The 22,064-nt window shown below is 41.3% G+C and overlaps 1 protein-coding gene across 1 annotated transcript in view; it reads right to left on the bottom strand.

Annotated features, from left to right (window-relative positions):
* Positions 1-22,064, bottom strand: part of SNX30 (sorting nexin family member 30) — a 194,781-nt gene that overhangs the window by 9,180 nt on the left and 163,537 nt on the right. Inside the window, exons 7-8 of the mRNA XM_043973479.1 lie at positions 21,345-21,431; positions 7,824-7,976 (exon numbers count right to left, since the gene is read on the bottom strand). Coding sequence (XP_043829414.1) covers positions 7,824-7,976; positions 21,345-21,431 — 240 coding nt within the window. The remainder of the gene's footprint in view (positions 1-7,823; positions 7,977-21,344; positions 21,432-22,064) is intronic.

Genomic DNA, 22,064 nt, shown 5'->3' with positions numbered 1-22,064 from the left:
TGCAAAATGGATGATTTTGATTACATTAAATTAAAAAGGGTTTGTACAAACAGAAGCAATACCACCAAAGTGAGAAGGGAAGCAGAAAGCTGAGAAACAATTTTTATAGCCAGTACTTCTGATAAAGGTCTCATTTCTAAAATATGTAGGGAACTAAATCAAATTTATAAGAATCCAAGTCATTCCCCAATTGAGAAATGGTCAGAGGATATGAACAGGCAGTTTTCTGATGAAGAAATCAATACTATATATTCCCATAGGAAAAAATGCTCTAAATCACAATTGATTAGAAAGATGCAAATTAAAACAACTCTGAGGTACCACTTGACACCTATCAGATTGGCTAATATGACAAAAAAGGAAAATAATAAATGTTGGAGAAGCTGTGGAAAAACTGAAACACTAATGCATTGTTGGTGGAGCTGTGAACTGATCCAACCATTCTGGAGAGCAGTTTGGAACTATGTCCAAAGGGCTATGGGACTGTGCATACCCTTTGACCCAGCAATACCACTATTGGGTCTTTTTCCCAAAGAGATCATAAAAATGGGAAAAGGACCCACATGTACAAAATATTTATAGCTGCTCTTTTTGTGGTGGCAAGGAATTGGAAATTGAGAGACTGCCTATCAATTGAGGAATGGCTGAACAAGTTGTGGTATATGAATGTAATGGACTTCTATTGTGCTGTAAGAAACGATGAGCAGGAGGAGTTCAGAGAACTCTGGAAGGACTTGCATGAACTGATGAGTGAGATGAACAGAACCAGGAGAACATTGTACACAGTATCATCAACATTATGTGTTGATAAACTATGATAGACTTGATTCTTCTCAGCAATACAACGGTACAAGATAGTTCCAAAGTACTCATGATGGAAAAGGCTCTCCAAATCTAGAAAAAAAAAGAACTGTGGAATATGGATGCAGATTGAACCATACCATTTCTTTTGTGTTTGGTGCTGTTGTTTTTCTTTTTTGAGGTTTTTCCTTTTTGCTCTGATTCTTCTCTTATAACATGACTAATGCAGAAATATGTTTAATGTGATTGTACATTAACATATCAGATTACTTGCTGTCTTGGGGAGGGGGGAGGGAGGAGAGGGAGGGAGAAAAATGTGAAACTAGAAATCGTATAAAAACAAATGTTGAAAACTATCTCTACATGTAACTGGAAAATAATAAAATACTTTTATAATTAAAAAAAAGATTTTACCATGTGGTCACGTGAAATTCCCCCATACCCCCACTCCCACCCCAGCCCCCCACAAAGAGAAATCACTTTCCTGGGACTGCTTGCTATTACTTTCATTTCTTCCTAATTCTGGTCCCTGGGGAAAAACACAAGGGATTCTGCCCTGACAAACCATCACCTTTGAAATGCTGTGGACAATACTCTCCTCCTCTCTCCAAATAAAAAAGTGAAATTGAGTCCTTCCTGGAAGGCTGCTGCTCCAGCCACCGGGAAAGCTGAAATATATTAGTCACAGACTCCCATCCCAGGTGTTAACTAGAATTCTAAATCAACAATAACTTGGATTTAATTCTTTAAAAAACATCTCAATGAGCTTAAGTATGATGAAAATACAGGCCAGTGACTGAGTAAGGTCATTAAATTCTATGGCCTTTTGGGACACATAGGTATTTAATCACCCTCTTAGAGGATTAAGGGGGAAAAGGTCATTCAAACCAAACTGGATAGCTGAATACACTTCTTTCTTTACAAAGTGCCATTGAACTACTGCTGTTTCACCTTGTTAGCATTTGTCAAAAAGAAGCCTAAAGTGGTCACTAGATGAAAAAGTCATGTACACCCATTGTCCATCCCCTACCTAAGTGACTGAAAAATTCTCTCCTATCTGCCAGAAGAGTATTATGTAAAAGGAAGTATTTGGAAAGGTGTACCCAAAAGCTTTATGTAAAGCATGCCCAGGGAAAATACTTCATGCTTCACACCCACCCAGTCCAATTTTGCGGCAGGTGCCCAGGACCTGTCTCTGTAATTAGGCTCAGGAAAGCCACATAAAGACAAACACAATCTCAACACAAGTGATACTGCTTGGGATGTTTGCATTTGACTAGAATTAGCCCCTCTCCTCTGCCTTAGAAATCTCCCAGGCAGCACAATCATTGGGAACTTGTGAAATAACCTGCCAATCACACACAAGTACAGCCAGAAACACACTCTTGGGGACAGCCTCCCCCATCCTCAGGCTCGGCAAGGGATGGAAAGGTGAAGCCTTAGGCTTGCTCTGGTATAATTAAGACCCTTTTCTTTTTTCTTTTCTTTTCTTATTTTTTGTGGGGCAATGAGGGTTAAGTGACTTGCCCAGGGTCACACAGCTAGTCAAGTGTCTGAGGCCGGATTTGAACTCAGGTCCTCCTAACTCCAGGGCTGGTGCTCTATCCACTATGCCACTTAGCTGCCCTAATTAGGAAAGGCAAGGGGAGCTAATAGGAGATCAATCCTCTGCAGCCTTCAGCAAGTTTTGGAGGCTTGACATCAAGAGGCAGAAAGAGTGCTGCGCAGAAGTCCTGACATAATGAAACTGGGGGGTAGAAGAGAAGATAGGAGAGGTTTGCAAAGCTCCTCTCTACCTGCCCTACCAGGGCACTCACTGCCACCTGTCACCTCATCCACTGTACATAGGCCCAGGACAGCTTACAAACAACTGTTCATGTGCACATTAAACTGCAGTGCAGGGATGGAACTAGGGGCTAGATGTGTGAATGTACTGGTACATTTCCTCAGTGAGGAAACTCTCTACAAATGCAGGTCAGCACCTTCTTTTTGGGGGGGAGGGACAGGTCAATGAGAGTTAAATGACTTGCCCAGGGTCACACAGCTGGTAAGTGTCAAGTGTCTGAGGCTGGATTTGAACTCAGGTCCTCCTGAATCCAGGGCTGCTGCTTTATCCACTGCACCACCTAGCTGCTCCCAGCTTACAAGTTTTAACAAATCACCTAGAGTGCCGAGAGAAATGTGGCAGAGACAGGTCTCAAAACCAGGTCTTCTGGGCTTTGAGGCTAGTTCTTTACCCACTACACCATATTATCTCTTTTGAACTACAAAACATTTTTTTAAAAGTTATAAGAAGTGGCCCAGTAAAGACACACTGACTTCCCTGGGCAAGACCCGCAATCAGAAAGCTTTTTTTTTCTTTTCTTTTTTTTTGGTGAGGCAATTGGGGTTAAGTGACTTGCCCAGGGTCACACAGCTCATAAGTATCAAGTGTCTGAGGCCGGACTTGAACTCAGGTCCTCCTGAATCCAGGGCCAGTGTTCCATTCACTGTACCACCTAGCTGCCCCATGGCCCAGTAAAAACAAACACTAATCAGGAGACTGAAATAGCAGCACAGTTAATAATGATAATAATAGTGCTTTAAGATTTGAAATGTGTTTTACACTTATTATTCCATTTGATCCTCTCAACAGCGCCAGGAGGTAGGCGCTATTATTACCTCCATTTTACTGACGAGGAAACTGAGGCAGACAGAGGTTCAGTGACTTGTCCAAAGTCACTAATAAATGTCTGAGGGCACATTCGAACTCAGATCTTTCTGACTCCCTACCTGCTTAACGTGAAGCAACAAAGTCTATTAGAAAGTCTGTGGAGTCAGAAAACCTGGGTTCTATTCTCTGCTGTGACAATAAATGAGCTGTGTGACCCCAAGTAAGTCATTTAACTTTATGCCTCGGTGCCCTCATCAGTAAAATGAGGGTCATAATAAATAATTGTCTTACCCAAACCACCAGGGCTGTTGTGGAGACCAAATGAGGTAATGTATATGAAGCTGTTTTTAAAGCTGTAAAGCATCATATAAAATATAATATTATAATAAATGTCATAGAAATGCTGATTATAACTGTCATCATGCACATTTCTAGAGCATTTAAAGATTTGCAAAGAACTTTACAACATGATCTCAGTTTTATCCTCTCAATAACAATGGGAGGTGGGTGCTATTCCTATCTTCATTTTACAGATGAAGAAGTTGAAGTCAGACTGAGTTCAAGCAACTTGCCAAGGATCACAGAGCTATTAAGTGTCTAAGAGGAGATTAAAACTCAGGCTTTCCTGACTCAAAGTCCAATGTTCTGTGTTTTATGTTCTGTGTTTAAAAATTACTTTAAAATATACATCAGGAACTGATCCAATCATTCTGGAGAGCAATTCGGAGCTATGTCCAAAGGGCTATGGGACTGTGCATACACTTTGACCCAGTAATGCCACTACTAGGTCTGTATCCCAAAGAGATCATAGAAGAGGGACTCACATGTACAAAAATAGTTATAGCAGTTCTCTTTGTGGTGGCAAAGAATTGGAAATCAAGGGAATGCCCATCAATTGGGGAATGGCTGAACAAGTTGTGGTATGTGAATGTGATGGAATACTATTGTGCTGTAAGAAACGATGATCAGCTCCAAATCCAGAAAAAAAAAAAGAACTGTGGAATATGGATGCAGATTGAACCATACTATTTCTTTTGGTTTTGGTGCTGCTGTTTTTCTTTTTTGAGGTTTTTCCTTTTTGCTCTGATTCTTCTTTTATAACATGAATAATGCAGAAATAAGTTTAATGTGATTGTACATATATAACCTATATCAGATTACTTGCTGTCTTGGGGAGGGTGGGGAAGGAGGGAGAAAAATGTGAAACTAGAAATTTTATAAAAATAAATGTAGAAAACTATCTCTACATGTAACTGGAAAATAATAAAATATTTTTATAATTAAAAATAAAAGAAATGATGAGCAGGCAGATTTCAGAAAAACCTGGAAAGACTTAAGTGGACCCAATGCTGAGTGAAGTGAATAGAACCAGGAGAACATTGTACATAGTAACAGCAACATTGTATAATGATCAACTGTGATAGACTTAGCTCTTCTCAGCAATGCAGTGATCCAAGACAATTCCAAAGAACTCATGATAGAAAATATTCTCCACATCCAGAAAAAAGAACTGGATTCTGAATGTATATTGAGTCATAATGTTTCTACTTTTGTTTTTTTTTTCTTTTTTGAGGTTTTCCCCTTTTGTTCTGATTCTTCTTTCACAACATGACTAATGCAGAAATATATTTAATGTGATTGGACATATATAACCTATATCGATTGCTTGCTGTCTTGGAAGGGGGAGGGAGAACAATTTGGAACTAAAAATCTTATGAAAACAAATGTTTAAAAGTATCTTTACATGTAACTAGAAAATAATAAAATACTTTTATGATTTAAAGAAATTTTAAAAATATAAAAGGTCCATTTTTCACCCCCCTAAAAATATACTTTGGAAAAAAGAAAAAATAGGGAGCAAACATAACCTCTACTTCTGTGTTTTTAAAGTTCTAATCTGCCTCAGTAAAACAAACCTTACTTAGGACTAAGCACCATTTCTTGTCCAATTAAATTTTAGCATTAACCTTAAATTTTATATATCAATACTTTGCATTCCAGTGTCTAGCACATAGTAGGAACTTAATAAATGCTTGTTGACTGACTGGCAGAAACACCAGCAGTCATAGTAGCCTCAACTAACTAGTCTTTGAGGTCTGGAATGTGCCCATATCTCAAGTTGTAATATTTCCAGAAGGCTCAGTCTTTGTTCAGTGTGTTAGAGGGAGCCTTTCTTAAGTTTGGCGATTTAATTTCAAATCTGCCAGTCATCTGTTGCTCATGGCTCTTTATAAACCTTGCACATTTCACACCTTCTGGCGTGGTTAAGCTCTACTAGAGGTAGGGATCTCATTACTGGTTATCCCTATTTCTTTTCAAGCAGATCTACTAACTTCTCTGGACTACAGTTTTCAAATCCGCAAAATGTGAAGAGGTTGGGCTCAGTGGCTTATCAGGGCCCTTCAAGCTCTCAATCTACAATCTCCAACCAAGTATATCGCAGCCTAGTCCCAGCTAGAGGGCCTTTGTTTTGTTGTGTTAACCTTTAAACAGTCAACCAAGTGGAGGTCTCTACCTTCTCCAACCAGACAGAGGGCTTATCACACATGGTTACAAAGCTACTAAGTTTTGGAGGCAGGATTAAACTTGGGTGTTCTTGATTGTACATCAGCACATTCTACCCACCTCGCTGCTTAGAGGTGGAAAACCATATGCCTCAAAGCAACCCAAAAGCCCCACATGTGATTTATAAGTTTCCAGCCTGACTCTTTTATAAATTTTTTTTTTGGGGGGGGGGAGGCAATTGGAGTTAAGTGATTTGCCCAGGTTCACACAGCTAGTAAGCGTCTAATGCCAGATCTGAACTCAGGTCCTTCCTGACTCCTGGGCTGGTGGTAGTCCATCCATTGCACTACTTAGCTGCTGCCAGACCTGTGACTCTGAGCTGACTTTAACACCCTCTCTCCTCCTTTGAACATCACAGGCAAGGGAGACAAGAGTGATGGGGCAAAACAGGTGGTCTCAGCCCCCAATCCCAAAGCTTAGGCTAGCTACCTCTGCTCAGCATCCCCAGGCCCTTCCAAGGTCATGACAGGAGAATAAAGAGGGGGCAGGAATGCATAGGTAAGGCATGATACAATAGGAAATGCACTAGGATTGGAGCCACAAGAGCCCTGAATTCAAATTGTGCCTCCAGCTTTTACTTGCTGAGCAAGTCACCTAACTTTGGGGGGGGGGGGAGGGAGACAGGCAATGAGGGTTAAGTGACTTGCCAAAGGTCACACAGCTAGCAAGTGTTTGAGGCCAGATTTGAAACTCAGGTCCTCCTGAATCCAGGGCCGGTGCTTTATCCACTGCGCCACCTAGCTGCCACCTAACTTGTCTTTAACCTCAGTTCCTCAGTCTGCAAAAAAGGGAGAATATTTGTAGTACTTATCTCAAAGGGCTGTTTTATAGCTCAAATGAGATTATAGATATAATACAGATATTATATATATAAATTAATATAATATAATATAATGGTAGATATGGATGTAATAGAGGATATGTACAATACAGATACATAATATAAATATGGGTATAGATATAGATATCATGTGTTTTACAAAGCTCAAAAGTATTAATAATATTAATATTATAATGTAGGACCTCATTTGGCTTATAGGTTGTGAAGAGGATAGACATCTGGCCTTGGAGTCAGGAATACCCAAATTTAAATCTGATCTCAGACATTTACTAGCTGTGTTACCCTGGGCAAGTCACTTCACCCTGTTTACCTCAGTTTCCTCATCTATAAAATAAGCTGGAGAAAGAAACAGCAAAACCACTCCAGTATCTTTGCCAAGACAACCCCCAAAATGGAGTCATGAAGAGTTAGGCATAACTGAAATGACTGAAGGTCCTTGTAAGACGAGGAGTCTAGCACCTCAGCTGGTTGAGGGGACTGAGTATCTATTAAGGCTTTGCTTATTAGAAGAACTAAAGTTGAAGTTGAAGGTGTAGTAGGCAGAGGCTTGAAGTAAGGAAAACCCAAATTCAAATCCCACTTCATACATAACTCTCTCTGCCTCAGTTTGTTGTTGTTTAGTTGTTTTTTTTCCAATTATATATGACTCTACTTAACCCCATTTGGGGTTTTCTTAGCAGAGATACTAGAGTGGTTTGCCGCTTCCTTCTCCAGCTCATTTTTACAGACAAACTGAGGCAAACAGGGCTAAGTGACTTGCCTGGGGTCACAGAGGTAGTAAATGTCTGAGACTGGATTTGAACTCAGGTTTTCCTAACTCCAGGCCTGGCACTCTATCTCCTGTACCACCTGGCTGCCCATATTCTGGCTCAGTTACCTCATCTCTAAAATGAGAGTCCAACTCCATGGACTCTCTGAGGTCTCTTGTTCTAGAGCAACAATCCTGATCAGTGTGATAATTACCTTCTCATAATATTGGATGTTTTTGTCAGCCATTCCCATGAGCAGCTGCCGAAAGTCCTGCCTCTTGTTGTTTTGCCACCTCTCCATGTCGGCCTTGAGGTCAGCATTGAAACATTCCACTCGATCCTGACACTTCTCAACATCGGCTGGTACCTTGGGGAAGAGCATCAAAGAGGCATTTTGAGAGACAAGAAGGCCATGCACACATGCACATGCACGCACACACAAGTACACACCAGGCTACTTGTGATATTCTCTTGTCCTTGAGGTTCTTTGGCTCAGATATTTTATACACACACACACACACACACACACACACACACACACACACTAAATTGGAGATAATTTTCTTTCTTTTTCTTTCTTTTTTTTCTTTCTTTGCAGGGCAATGAGGGTTAAGTGACTTGCCCAGGGTCACACAGTTAGTAAGTGTCAAGTGTCTGAGGCTAGATTTGAACTCAGGTCCTCCTGAATCCAGGGCCAGTGCTTTAATCCACTGCGCCACCTAGCTGTCCCAGCTCATATATTTTTTATAGGGTCAAAGGAATACACAGCTGTCTAAAAGCATCCAGATATTGCAGTTAAGCCTTTTCTTCATTCCATGCTACACTTCTTTTTTGTTTTGTTTTGTTTTGTTATTTTGGGGTTTTTTGGGTTTTTTGCAGGGCAATGAGGGTTAAGTGATTTGCCCAGGGTCACACAGCTAGTAAGTGTCAAGTGTCTGAGGCCCGATTTGAACTCAGGTCCTCCTGAGTCCAGGGCCCATACTTTATCCACTACGCCACCTAGCTGCCCCATGCTACACTTCTACTGGCTAAGTCACTTACTGATACATTTTTCAAAAAGTAGAATCTGGGAGGAATAATAATTTTAAATGGATGACCTCATTTTCTCAACCAAACAGTCCAGTTCCCCAAATCAAGATAAAATGATTCATGGGGAGAAATGCCTTAAGTTAATAAAACAGGAAGAAATACTCTAGGGTCACTGAAAATTACTATGTGTTCCTTTTATTAAGGGTTTTTTAGTTAGGATCTACTCGGTAGAGCTCTTGCACCCATTTTGGAAATGGAAGGAGGGTGGGGAGTCGGGTCATTTCACTACTCTGTTGTGTTTCAGTTGTGTCCAACTCTTCGTGACTCTTCTTGGTAAAGACACTGGTGTGGTTTGCCATTTCCTTCTGCAGCTCATTTTACAGATGAGGAAACTGAGGCAAACAGGGTGAAATGACTAGTCGAGGATCACAAAGCTAGTAAGTGTCTGAGGCCAGATTTGAACTCAGGAAGATGGGTCTTTCAGACTCCAAGCCTAGTACTCTATCCACTGATACCCACCTAGCTGCTCTCATTTCACGGCTAAGTGCTACGAGCATTCATTTTAGTCATTCTCTCTTCTTCAAGTCCCTCATCGGAACCAAAGCCTCAATTTAATTTTGCTTTATTCTATATATTAGTCAAACAAAAAATGATCTCCACCCTCCTAAAACTGTGATAATCAAGAAATAAAAATGAAGTCCAACAAGGATGTGTGTGTGTGTGTGTGTGTGTGTGTGTGTGTATGGGGGGGAGGGGGGGGCTGGGGAGGGAGTAGGGAAAGGAAAAAAAGTGAGTCATTTCCTAATCTGCATGATGGAAGAAACAGGTTTCAATGTGCTACAGATTTGTGATTAAGAGATTAAGTAAGTGGCTTGTTCATAGTCATTTAACCAATAGCTTGAATGCAGGTCTTTGATTCCAAATCTGGCCCTCTCCTCACTAGCTTCAAGCATATCTCCAACGGGGATGCTATTCCCTCCTTGTCCCTCCCAAAAACTTCCCCAGACTGCCTGACAACTCACACAGCTTCACTGAGAGGCACCAAGCCTATTCTTCCCAGTGAGATGGAATAGCCATAGATGGGCCTTACCATATATAATCTGACATACGGATGCAGCATAAGGACCCCTGGGATTTGCCACCAGTCCTGCTACTGCTACTGCAAGGACTTCCTGGCCTTTCCACCACACTTCATCTCTTCTCTTTGATGTGCTATCTCCTCCAATTAAAGTGTGTGTTCTTTGAGAGCAGGGATCATCTCACTTTTTCTATTTATATCTCAGGACTTCACATGATGTGTGGTACACAGTAAGTGCTTAATAAATGCTTTTTTATTAATTCATTCATCTGAATTGGTGGAAGGAGTTTCTGTGGCAGGAGCTCCCCAGAGAGAACCAGGATTAGTTAGAAAGCTGTAAAAATATAGCAGTTTACTTAAATTCCTCACATTAATTATCCCACTAGTTTTTTGGAACTCATTTCCTTATAAGGGAATCAAATCCCTAGAATGTGACAAACTTATTTACTTTGCTGAATTTGCTTCTAACCTAACTGGAAAGAATCATTCAATGACTGTGTTTGTTTTTGAGGTGAATACTTCACAGGACTTTACTGGTCACAGAAGTTCAAACACATGCATGTAAGCCAAGGAGGCAGCTACTGGGCCTGGAGTCAGGAAGACCTAAATTCAAATCTGGTTTCCAACACTGACTAGAGCTCTGACCCTGAGCAAGTCACTTAACCTTGTTTGCTTCAGTTTCCTCATCTGTAAAATGAGCTAGAGAAGGAAATGAAAAACCACTTCAGTATCTTTGACATGAAAACTCTAAATGGGGTCATGAAGAATAGGATATGCCTGAAACAAGTGAACAAAAATAATAAGATCTACTTCCCAGGGTTGTTATGAGGATAAAATGAGATAATATTTGTAAAATGCTTAGCACAGTGCCTGGCACATAATAGGGCACTATATAAATGCTAGCTGTGATGATGAGGATGGACCCACCTGCCCCAATATACCTCAGGACCATCAAAGTATTTGGCATTTCCCAAGCTCCCAGCTACCAAATCCACATTCTCCACGACCTGTGTGGTCAATAGCTCATTTTAGTAACTATTCATTATTTACTTAGGTCCCAGTGTGCCAGTCATTGGGGGAACATCTAAGGCTTTGCCACCATCTAGTAGGGGATGAGGCATTCAGGAAGATCATAGAATCACAGATGTAGAACTCCCTCACTGAGGAATCTGCAGCTCATGGGGTGTCACCCAGCTATTGTGTCTGAGGAGGATGCTGTTAAGAACTGTAATAATAGCTCACCTGTATATATTGTGCTTTGCAAAGCTTTTTACATACATGATCTCATTTGACCCTCATGGCTGCTATTACTAACTCCAGGATACAGAAACTCAGAAGTCAAACCATCTGCCAAAGGGTCACACAGCTAGGAAATAGCTGCAGTATGACTTATGCGCAAGTGTCTCAGATCCCAGAAGGGCAGCAGGGCAAAGTGCTTACAGAGCCTTCCTCAAACCCTGCAAGACGTAAAAGTGTTGGGTTTCAGGGCAGCTAGGTGGCACAGTGGATAAAGCACTGGCCTTGGATTCAGGAGGACCTGAGTTCAAATCTGGCCTCAGACACTTGACACTTACTAGCTGTGTGACCCTGGGCAAGTCACTTAACCCTCATTGCCCTGCCCCCCCCCCCACAAAAAAGGGCACGAACAAAGTATTGGGTTTCAAATTCTATCCCTCCCTCTCTTCCTACCTTCCCCCTTCCCTTAGCTGGTAAGCAATAAAATATAGGTTATACATATGTAACTATGTAAAATATTTCCCAGGAAGACTTAAGTCAGTTCCTTCTCTCTCTCTCTCTCTCTCTCTCTCTCTCTCTCTCTCTCTCTCTATCTCTCACACACACACACACACACACACACACACACACACACACATATGACTCATGGATGGGTCACTGAGCATTGATAGAGAGAGTTTTGAATATCAATGAAATCACAGGTTAAGGCAGAGGAAACAATTTGAGCAAAGACATGAAGTTGGAAAAACTCAAACCTAATTTGGGGGGCAGAATAGTCCAGTGACTATGGGGGCATAGAGTGAAATAAGACTGGACAGGTAGAAGTGGTAGCAAATTGTGTAAGGTCATTGAATGCAGAAGCAACATAGTAGTTGTGAGAAAATTATTAATAATAGGGGTTGCTGAGAGAACCTGGCCTGGCCTTTCTTAAGGTCAGCCCAGAATCAGGAAGCTACTTCACTCAAAACCACACCTACCTGAAAGCCTCGTTCCTGCCAGAAGACCTGTTCTCTGGGCTCTGACATCAGCATGACTGTGCCAAACTACCCTCAAATCCAGTGAACCAATAGATTTGAGTGACTAACCAATTAGCTTTGTTTTGTTTTTTTGGTTTTTGTTTTTTTGGTGAGGCAATTGGAGTTAAGTGACTTGCCTAGGGTCACACAGCTAGTAAGTATTAAGTGTCTGAGACCAGATTTGAACTCAGGTCCTCCTGACTTCAGGGCTGGTGCTCTATCCACTGCGCCACCTAGCTGCCCCAAGCAATTAGCTTTGAACAATGTGTATGGGCAGGCTCTGCTCCTGCCCTCAGCGAGCTTACACAGACACTCCCTCTCTTTGGCCCAGGAACTTGGTGAGAGCAGACGCAGCCCTCTAAGGTTCCCCATTTTCTCTCTTCTCTCTCTTCTATTTCCTAGCTAGACTTTTCTTTCAGAGCCATGTGTGCTGTCTTTACTAATATTTAATATACTTTAATAAATGCTTACTGCCCCCAAACTGGTGCAGTAGTCTCTAATTTCTAAGTAACAAATATATGATAAACCCCAGTTAATTTTCCCTACACTTGGAACAGAAATAGGGCAACCACATATAGTTTTACTCACTGCATAGTCAAGATAGGAGATTAAACCAAAGCTCACAGGTCTTTTGTTTTTTGAAATACAATCTACTTCTTATACTTCTTTATGAAATGAAATGTTTGTAGATGATTAAGTTCACAATAAAAAGCAGATAAAGTGTTAGACATTGAGTCAGGAGGGTCAATGAGCCAGGGTCCCAATCTTACCTAGTTCTAACAGTAGCTAAATGACCGTGGGCAAGCCAGTCAATCTCTTTTTTTTGCAGGGCAATGAGGGTTAAGTGACTTGTCCAGTGTCACATGGCTAGTAAGTGTTAAAAAAAAAAAAGAGAAGTATTGAAGATTTTGCAAGCATAGGAATGACATCTATGCATATGGGATGTTTATGTATTTAGCAGTGATATGGAGTGTAGTCTAAAAGAAGAAAAGGGGAGATGGGAAGGCCTACCAATAAATTACTGCTCTTAGCCCCAGAGAAGAGATATAAAAAGATACTACCCCCTCCCCACCACCTCTATCTCCGCTTTGCAGAAGTCAGATTGGAAACATTGCCTATAACATCAAGGTTTTTTTAATGTGCTCACTGATTTTGCTAATTTTTTAAAAATTTTGTTGTTGTCTGACTAATGTAGAAATGTTTTGCATGACTACACATGTATAACTTGTATTGAATTGCTTGCATTGTTAAGGGAGGGTGGGGAGGGAGGAAGGAAGAGAATTTGGAACACAAAGTTTTAAAAATCCACGTTAAAAATTGTTTTTACATGTAATTTGGGGGAAAAAATAAAATTCTAAATAAATGGGGGAAAATGTTTTGTTGTTATAAGTGAAGGATTTCTAGGGAGGTGGGATAGGAGAAATCTAGTTAATGTAAAAACAAAAGTGTGTGACCCTGGGGAGTCAGTTAGTCCCTCCCTCGGGCAACTTTCTATTCTGCTTTTCATTAGCAGAGGGAGACCCTCACTGGAAGCTTACTATGACAATAAAACCACAGATTTGGTTCAAACAAACAAAAGAGGTTTTGCTTAAAAGCCCATCATAATGAAGTTAGCATTTTGAAGAACCCAATCACTGTCCCAGCATCCATCCAAAGGAAAAAGAGCATTAACACTGACTGCCCCCCAAGCAAAGGAATTATGTCCGAAGGAGGAGGACTGAATCAATTCATATCCAATTGTCTTCAACTCTAACATACCTCATACTCTTTCCAGAAGCCCTGAAGGGCTGAGAAGTGTTAGATACACAGACTGAATCTGGCCCTGTCATTTGAGCAGGTCTGCCATGATATTGATGAGAGATGGGGAAAAAAGCATTAGCTTTTGCAAAGTAGAAAACTCAGCTCTGAAATATGCAAAGCACTGCTCTTCCTAGCACAAAATAACTCTACTGTCCCAGTTGCCTTTCCTGCTCTCCTCAATGGGATAAATGGAAATAAAAGAAAAGCCTCAAAACCACTATTCCCCCTGGAGATGCCCATCACATCATGCCAGCCTTGCTGAACCCAAGGAAAGAGCGCAGAATCTCCAATGTCATCAGCACAGAAAGAATGTCTTCTCTGGTCCTCTGACTACACTCGATGGTCATTTAAGCATTCTTATACTGAGATCACAAAACAGACAAGAGAACTATGAGTTCCTTGGGATTAGAATACCTCAAGAGTTAGGAAGTGTCAGACATTAATCAAATTCTTGTGTCATGCTTCCAACCTCCTTTCCCCCTATTCCCCATCCCTTCACAAGGCTTCCATTGAGCCAATCTTGTCACCCTTGTTCCATAACTCAACAAAAACATGGTCATCACTTTTAGCATAAAGCACAGGCATTTTTCCACTTCTAAGTCTGTAACCTGATCACCCCCTTTCTTCCACTTGGGACCATTCTCTCTCTTTTTTGGGGGGGAGGGCAATTAGGGTTAAGTGACTTGCCCAGGATCACAAAGCTGGTGTCAAGTGTCTGAGGCTGGATTTGAACCCAGGTCCTCCTGAATCCAGGGCAGATGCTTTATCCACTGTGCTACCTAGCTGCCCCGGGCCCCTTCTCTTTTGCCTCTGAACAGACTACATTTCCCAAACTCTGCTCAAAATTAAAAATCTGGCTCCATGTGCCATACCTAAGGAACCCCACCCATTTTGGTCTCTTCAAACCTTCCAAAGATTTGTAGCACTTAGTATACAGCTTTGCACAGAAGTAACTAATTGAACTCTTGCTCATTTTGTGGATTTCCTTCTCTCCTTAGTCTGGGGATTTCAAGGCATGTTGGGTTTTTTTCTTATGTATTTTACTTTTCATCCCTGAGTTTGATGAAAATACAAGCTAATCTTTGATGAAAGTTTTTTGTTTGTTTTGTTTTTGTTTTTTTTCCAGGGAAATAAGGGTTAAGTGACTTGCCCAGGGTCACACAGCTACTAAGTGTCAAGTGCCTGGGTGCAGGATTTGAACCCAGGTCCTCCTGAATCCCGGGCCAGTGCTTTATGCACTGCACCACCTACCTGCCTCCTGATGATATTTCTTAATGACCAGTTACTATCAGCAGGCCAAGTTCTCATCACCAGTAGTGGAGGAGGGATCTGTTGCTCTAATGTATTTCCCTTTATATTACAGCATCTTAGAACTTGAAGGTTCCTCAGAAGTCATCTATCTCAATTTGTATGTGACCAAATTTCCCCTCTACAACATATTCAATAAATTAGTGGACATCCGGCCTCCCCAGGGATGGGGTGTTCACTATTTCACTAAAGCAGCTGTCCTATTTTTGTTATTTTTATTAGAAAGTCTTTCTTTACTTCAGGGGTTCTTAGCTCTTTCTGGATCAAGAAATCCTTTGGCAGTCTGGTGAAGCCTATGGCTCCTTTCTCAGAATAATAGTTTTATAAATTCATAAGGGAAATGCCAAATGTCAGACAAAGGTTAGTGAAAATAAAAACAACGCTTTTCCCCCATTCAGGTTTGGGATCCCCTAAAATCTATCCATTAACCCTTGGTTAAGAGCCCCTCTGCTTCGTGTAGGTTTACCTCTGAAATCCACCTTTACCTAACTCCTACCCATTTGATCTTAGTCCTACCTCAGGGGCTAAGAAAAACTAATCAAATGTCTCTTGCTCATCTGAGCACTTAAAATATCTGAGAATGCTCCCTCCCTTGTAACCCAGAAAGCCTCTTCTGGGCTGCAAACCTAATCTGACCAATGCTCATTTCCATTATCTGAAAGAAATTTTCTTGTGGTATTCCTGATTTTTCTCTTCTTTTTGGTTTTGTTTGGTTTTGGTTCTTTCAGAATTTCGAATTTTATTTTTTCCCAAATTACATGTAAAAACAATTTTTAACGTCAATTTCATTTTGCTTTTTCATCCCCTTTCTCCGCCAAGGTGTCCACAAGAGTGAAAGGGGACGTTCAGAATAACCTTTGTTCAGGAAAAGTTTACTACAAGTCTCAAACATTTGGGTTAACCTCAATATTAAAGAATGTGCAGAAGAAATTAAGAGGTGTCTGACCTTCATTTGACTTACAATTTCCTTCATCTCATCAGATAATTCAAGCTAGGAAAACTAGCTAAGCAATGCCTACTAGCCTGAAGAGAAATGATTTCAATCAGATGTGGATTTTTTGTTTTGTTTGTTTTTAGTGAGGCAATTGGGGTTAAGTGACTTGCCCAGGGTCACACAGCTAGTAAGTGTTAAGTGTCTGAGGCCGGATTTGAACTCAGGTCCTCCTGACTCCAGGGCCAGTGCTCTATCCACTGCGCCACCTAGCCGCCCCCAGATGTGGATTTTTTTAAAGTGTTTTACATCCCTATGGTTTAAGATGACAATAAGAATACTTTGCATGCATTACAAGAGGCTCATGAGCATACTTTGTATTGAAAGTGGTTCCCATCCACAGAAGTTGACAGACTAGTCCCCACTGCACAAGGTGAATTCTGGACAACAGGAAAATGAGGCAGATGCTCATTTCCACACAGGGGCATCTGCATGGCAGCTGAGGATTTTGGTTTTTTTTTCCAGTCTCAGGAAAAACTCGGTAGCTTTGACACTGCTTGTATCTTCATTTTCAACCAAAATGAGCCCTAACTTTTCAAGAAATCTCTACTAGAAGAGCCATAAAGATTAATTTGCTGGAATAAGCACCAGAAGATCATTTAGGTCACCTGCTCCATCCTTCTGCCTCTGGTTTCAGAATGAGAAGCCCCTATGTTCCCTCTATGAACTGTTAGTGCCCTCCAACCTCTAACCTCAAGAAGCTCCCCTATATTTAACCAGCATTCCCCTGATGAAGTCCAAGCCCATTTCCTCATAGAAATCTTATTCCCTTCCCCGCAACAATCTCACTTATAACCTGACTGAAATAAATGTCTTGCCTTTTTGTACTTCGAAATGTTGACCCTTTAATGGGAAAAGCAAATGAACACTAAAGCCTAAAATCTCTCAGTTCGTCACTAAGAATTTGGCTGACCCTTCAATGGGAAAGACAAATGAACACTAAAGCCTAAAATCTCTCAGTTGCCCTAGGTACCACAATGGGGAGGAATTTTTTTCACTGCATGGCAGTTTGGAATGTCTAGGTCAGAAGCCAAATTGCAGAAGGTTTAGAAGAGAGTTTAAAAAAACAAACAAAAAAAAGGAAGCAGAGGGAATCAGGGTAGACAGTATTTTAAAGGAGTTTAAAGGGAGGAGGAAGAAGATGTGGTAACATCTTGTGAAGTTTTTATAAACATGACAGACACTTGTATTGCTACCACTAGGTGGCGCAGTAGATGGGGTACCAGGCCTGGAATCAGGAAGACTTGATTTCAAATCTGACTTCACTAACTAGCTGTGTGACCTTGAACAAGTTACTTAATCTTTATTTGCCTCAGTTTTCTCACCTATGAATGAAAAGGGGGGGCCTTTTCTCCAAGGCTACCTCAACACACACCTTTGGTTGCCATCTCCTTTCATCTTCCATTTCTCCCTAATCTTAAATCTTTTTCTATTTATTTCTTACCTGTTATCTATAAACAGGCTCAAATTTCTTTACCATTAAAAAAAATTAAAATTAAAAAACAAAAAACCTAAAAAAATCTTCCATTATATCCTACCAGCCCCACTAACACCTCTCCCCCATTTCTCTGCCAAATTCTTCAAAAAAGCTGTCTCTTCTTGGTGTCTCCACTTCTGCTGCTCTGAATCTCTTCTAAAACCCTGACAATCTGGCTGAATTCATCACTCAACTGAAATTTCTCTATCCAAAGTTACCAGTGATCCCTGTATGGCCATATCTAATGGCCTCATCTCAATCCTCATCCTTCTTGACCTCTCAGCAGCCCTTGACACACTGTCTCCCACGCTCTCCTCCAGGACTCTCTCTTATGAATTTTTGTCACACTCTTCTCTCCTGATTCTTTTCCTGTGTATTGGATAAATCCTTCTCAGTCTGTTTTGCTAGATTATCAACCAAATCACACACATTAACTGTGGCTGTCCCCCAGGGCTCTGTCCTGTTTCTCTTATCTTATCTCTCTGTAGTTTCTCACTTAGTGACCTCAAGAGCTCCCACAGATTCAATTATCATGTCTATACAGATGATTCAGGGGCAGATAGGTGGTGTGCATAGAGTGCTGGACCTGGAGCCAGGAAGGCTCGTCTTCCTGAGTTCAAATCTGGCCTCAGACACTTTACTAGCTATGTGACCCTGGACAAGTCACTTAACACTGTCTCAGTTTCCTCATCTGTCAAATGAACTGGAGAAGGAAATGGCAAACCACTCCAGTGTCTTTGCCAAGAAGACCCCAAATGGGGTCACCAAGAATTGGACATGACTAAAAAATGGCTGAAATACAGATGATTCTCAGATCTGTATATCCAGCCCTAGTCTTTTTCCTGAACATCAGAGCCATATCACCAACTGGGAGGGTGGACAGAGGGAAGGAATAAATATTTATATTGTTCCTATGATGTGCCAGACACTGTGCTAAGCACTTTACAAACAGTATCTCATTTGATCCTCATAACAACCCTGGGAGGTAGGTAATATTATTATCACCCCCATTTTATAGATGAGGAAACTGAGGCAAACAGAGGTTAAGTGACTTGCCCAGGGTCACACAGCTAGTAAGTGTCAAGTGTCTGAGACAGGATTTAAACTCAGGTCTTCCTGAATCCACAGCTGGTGCTTTATCCACTGCACCACCCTCTGCTACTTTTTAATAATAAAATAAAACTCCAGTTTTTTCCCAATCAGAACAAATAGAAATGTTTGTCTGTCTGTCATTTAAGGCCCTTCACAAGCAAGAAGGCCTTCTTGGGAGCGGCTAGGTGGCTCAGTGGATAAAGCACCAGCCCTGGATTCAGGAGTACCTTAGTTCAAGTCACTTAACCCCCACTGCCCCGCAAAAAAAAAAGAAGACCTTCTCAGTCCTCTTGCACATTTCTTCCCTCAATGAATTTCACGGCTTAGGCATACTAAACCACTTCCTATTCTTTACCTACATGACACGGTCTGCCATCCCTGTCCTTTGCACTGGCTGTGCCCTCTTCCTGAAATGCAGCCTCTTCACCCCTGCTACTTAGAATGCCTGTTTTCCCTCCAGACTCAGCCCAACCACCATCTTCTGCATGGAGCCTTTTCTGAACTCCCCTGATGTGAGTGACTTCCTTCCCCAAACTACCTAGTATTTATTTTGCCTCAATTCTGTATTATGCTGATATGTTTACATGTCATCTCCCTAGGAACTCCTCAAGGGAAGGGACTTTTCACCATTTCACTTTTGTCTTTGTATCCTCAGCAGTTAGCACAGTGTCTGATATGTAGCAGAGCCTTAATAAATGTCGGGTGACTGATTACAACAGACAAAGGTAGAGAATTCTGATTTTAGGGTTTTATTTTTAAGCAAGAGTGCTGTTTAGGGGTGTGTGTGTGTGTGTGTGTGTGTGTGTGTGTGTGTGTGTGTGTGTGTGTGTGTGTGTGTGTGTGTGTATGGCAACTGGGGTTAAGTGACTTGCCCAGGGTCACATAGCTAGTAAGTGTCAAGGGTCTGAGGCCACATTTGAACTCAGGTCCTCCTGAATCCAGGGCCTGTGCTTTATCCACTGCGCCACCTAGCTGCCCATGTTTAGCTTTTAATGTTCCATTTGATAACCGACCCTTAGAACAAAGTCTGCAGAGAAGCCAACTGAGGGTTTTCAAGACACTTAAACCGGCTTTCTAAGAAGCAGGAAAAAAAAAAAGAAAGAAAGAAAAAGAAAAAAGAAAAGAAAAAAAAAATCTAAGAAGCAGGAAGCCACTCTTGAGGTTCCAGGAATCGTGTTCTGCTCTCTCTGAAGAATAAGGCTCTGCTGGATCTTTAAGTTAGGTGATCCTCAGACTCAAAACAAGGTTATTTACTGACATCTCATCCCATGTCATAAAAAGAGTCGGGTTTGGATTTTGACTGACATTGATTTTATTGATCCTTTATTTCTTCTTATAAAAACAATCTGAGGCAATGTTAATTGATAGACTTTTGAAGGATTGGCCAAGAATTATTGGATGGTATCAAGTATTGCATGGTAGCATCACAGAGAAGCCCAATCATCCTACTCTCCCCTTGGAACCTCACAGCTGATGCCTTAAAGCAGGGGGTCTTAACCTTTTTTTGTGTCGTGGACCTATCAACCACCTCTCAGGATGTTTTAAAATTCATAAAATTAAATACATAAGATTACTAAAGAAGCCAATCATATTGAAATAATGATCCAGGGGCAGCTAGGTGGTGCAGTGGATAGAGCACCGGCCCTGAAGTCAAGAGGACCTGAGTTCAAATCCGGCCTCAGACACTTAACACTTACTAGCTGTGTGACCCTGGGCAAGTCACTTAACCCCAATTGCCCCACTAAAAAAAAAAAAGAAAGAAAAAGAAAGAAATAATGATCCATTCTTTTTAAGTTTCCTGGCTGAGGACTGAGAACCCCTGCCTCAAAATGAACATATTTCCTCACCCACTGTCGTTCCACAAATGATTCCTAGTATATATAGCCCGGTATATGCAATGGAATTTGTCATTCCACTGATTAAATCATGCACAACCCTGCTTAAACCTGGTGTGAATGACAAAAGAACTGTGGTGCAAAAATTCAACACCAGGGGGTGCTCAATCATCATTATCAAGGCACTTAAATCCCAGGATACTCTGGTTCACTTTATATCTGTCAATTTGCCTTACCTTATAATGGTTTGTGTGATGATTAAAGAATGAGAAATCCCTATTGCAAGTGTAAAGTCATGCATTTAGAGAACCCCAGGACTAGTTCCTCTCCTGGTATGTCACTCACTAGAGAACAGTCACTGTGAGAAAAGAGGCACAGGAGCCAATGTTTTGGTGATGGTTTCTGTCACCCGCTCAGCTGTCTGTGTTTTTTTTTAGTTTTGTTTTTTGTTTTTTGTTTTTTTAAGGCAAAGCATCCTCCTGCAAACACTGCTACCAAACAAAATGTGCAAGAGAGTTTTTCTTGACCAAGTATTCAGCTGGACTTGTCTTCCTCTCTGCGTAATACATATAGCCTTGCTCACTGCAGTGACTAGAACCCAGTTAAAAGAACCCATAGGACAGACCTGCCAAAACTAGGGCTGAAGAGTTGAGAGTTAGACTCTGAAAGCGTCAGGAAGGGGGAAAACCCCCAAACCAACCAGGAGCATTTAGAGGCTAAGCCCAGCTGTGACTAAGCCTCTTGGCATTTCCAGGCAGCATCTGTAGGTGAAGAAGGATTTCCATATTGCAACCAAAGATCACAGGGTTTGGAAAAATAAAGTTGTTTTCTCCCTTAGGGGCCACATGCTCTTTCTGCACAGGTCAGACTTACCTTAGGACGCTCTTCCTTTTTCAAAGCAACAGCTTCCAATTTTGCTTCATATTCTCCTTGGACTTGGTCTCTCTTCTTTAATACATTCTATGAGGGAGGGAGAATAGGAGGGAAAAGGAAAAGGCAGATAAACAAAATGAAAAATGGACATAAGGAATAGTCACAGCACCAAATCTTCTCTTCTCAGACCCCTATTACTGTAGTCACTGTCACCTCAGCCCTTGAAAGGTTTGAGGGCCATCCTAATTTTCCCCAAAACAAGTCAATTCCTTTTCTTAGCCCTTGGAGTAAGTACAAAGTTATATCATGTGATTCTTCAAGGGTCAGATGTGGGGTTTTAGATGCTCATGGGATATACAGTTTGAAATGTCTATATGACAGTCAAAATGGCACTTGGGGCAGCCCGGTGGCATGGTGGATAGAGCATTGGAGTCAGGAAGACCTGAATTCAAGTCTAGCCTCAAATACTTTCTAGCTGTGTGACCCTGGGCAAGTCACTTAACCTCTACTGCCTCAGTTTCCTCATATGTAAAATGGGGATAATAATAATAGCACCTATTTCCCAGAGTTATGAGTATCAAATGAGACACTATTTGTAAAGTGCTTAGTCCAGTGTCTGGCACACAGTAGGTGTTACATAAATATTTATTTCTTTCCTCTCTCCACTCTCCCAGTTGATGATTTAGGACTGGTGTTCAGAAGACAGACTAGGGCTGCATA

Source organism: Dromiciops gliroides, chromosome 1 (genome assembly GCF_019393635.1).
Source record: "Dromiciops gliroides isolate mDroGli1 chromosome 1, mDroGli1.pri, whole genome shotgun sequence".
NCBI lineage: Eukaryota > Metazoa > Chordata > Mammalia > Microbiotheria > Microbiotheriidae > Dromiciops > Dromiciops gliroides.
The sequence above is the reverse complement of the archived record's forward strand: the minus strand, read 5'-3'. Positions and strand labels throughout refer to the sequence as shown.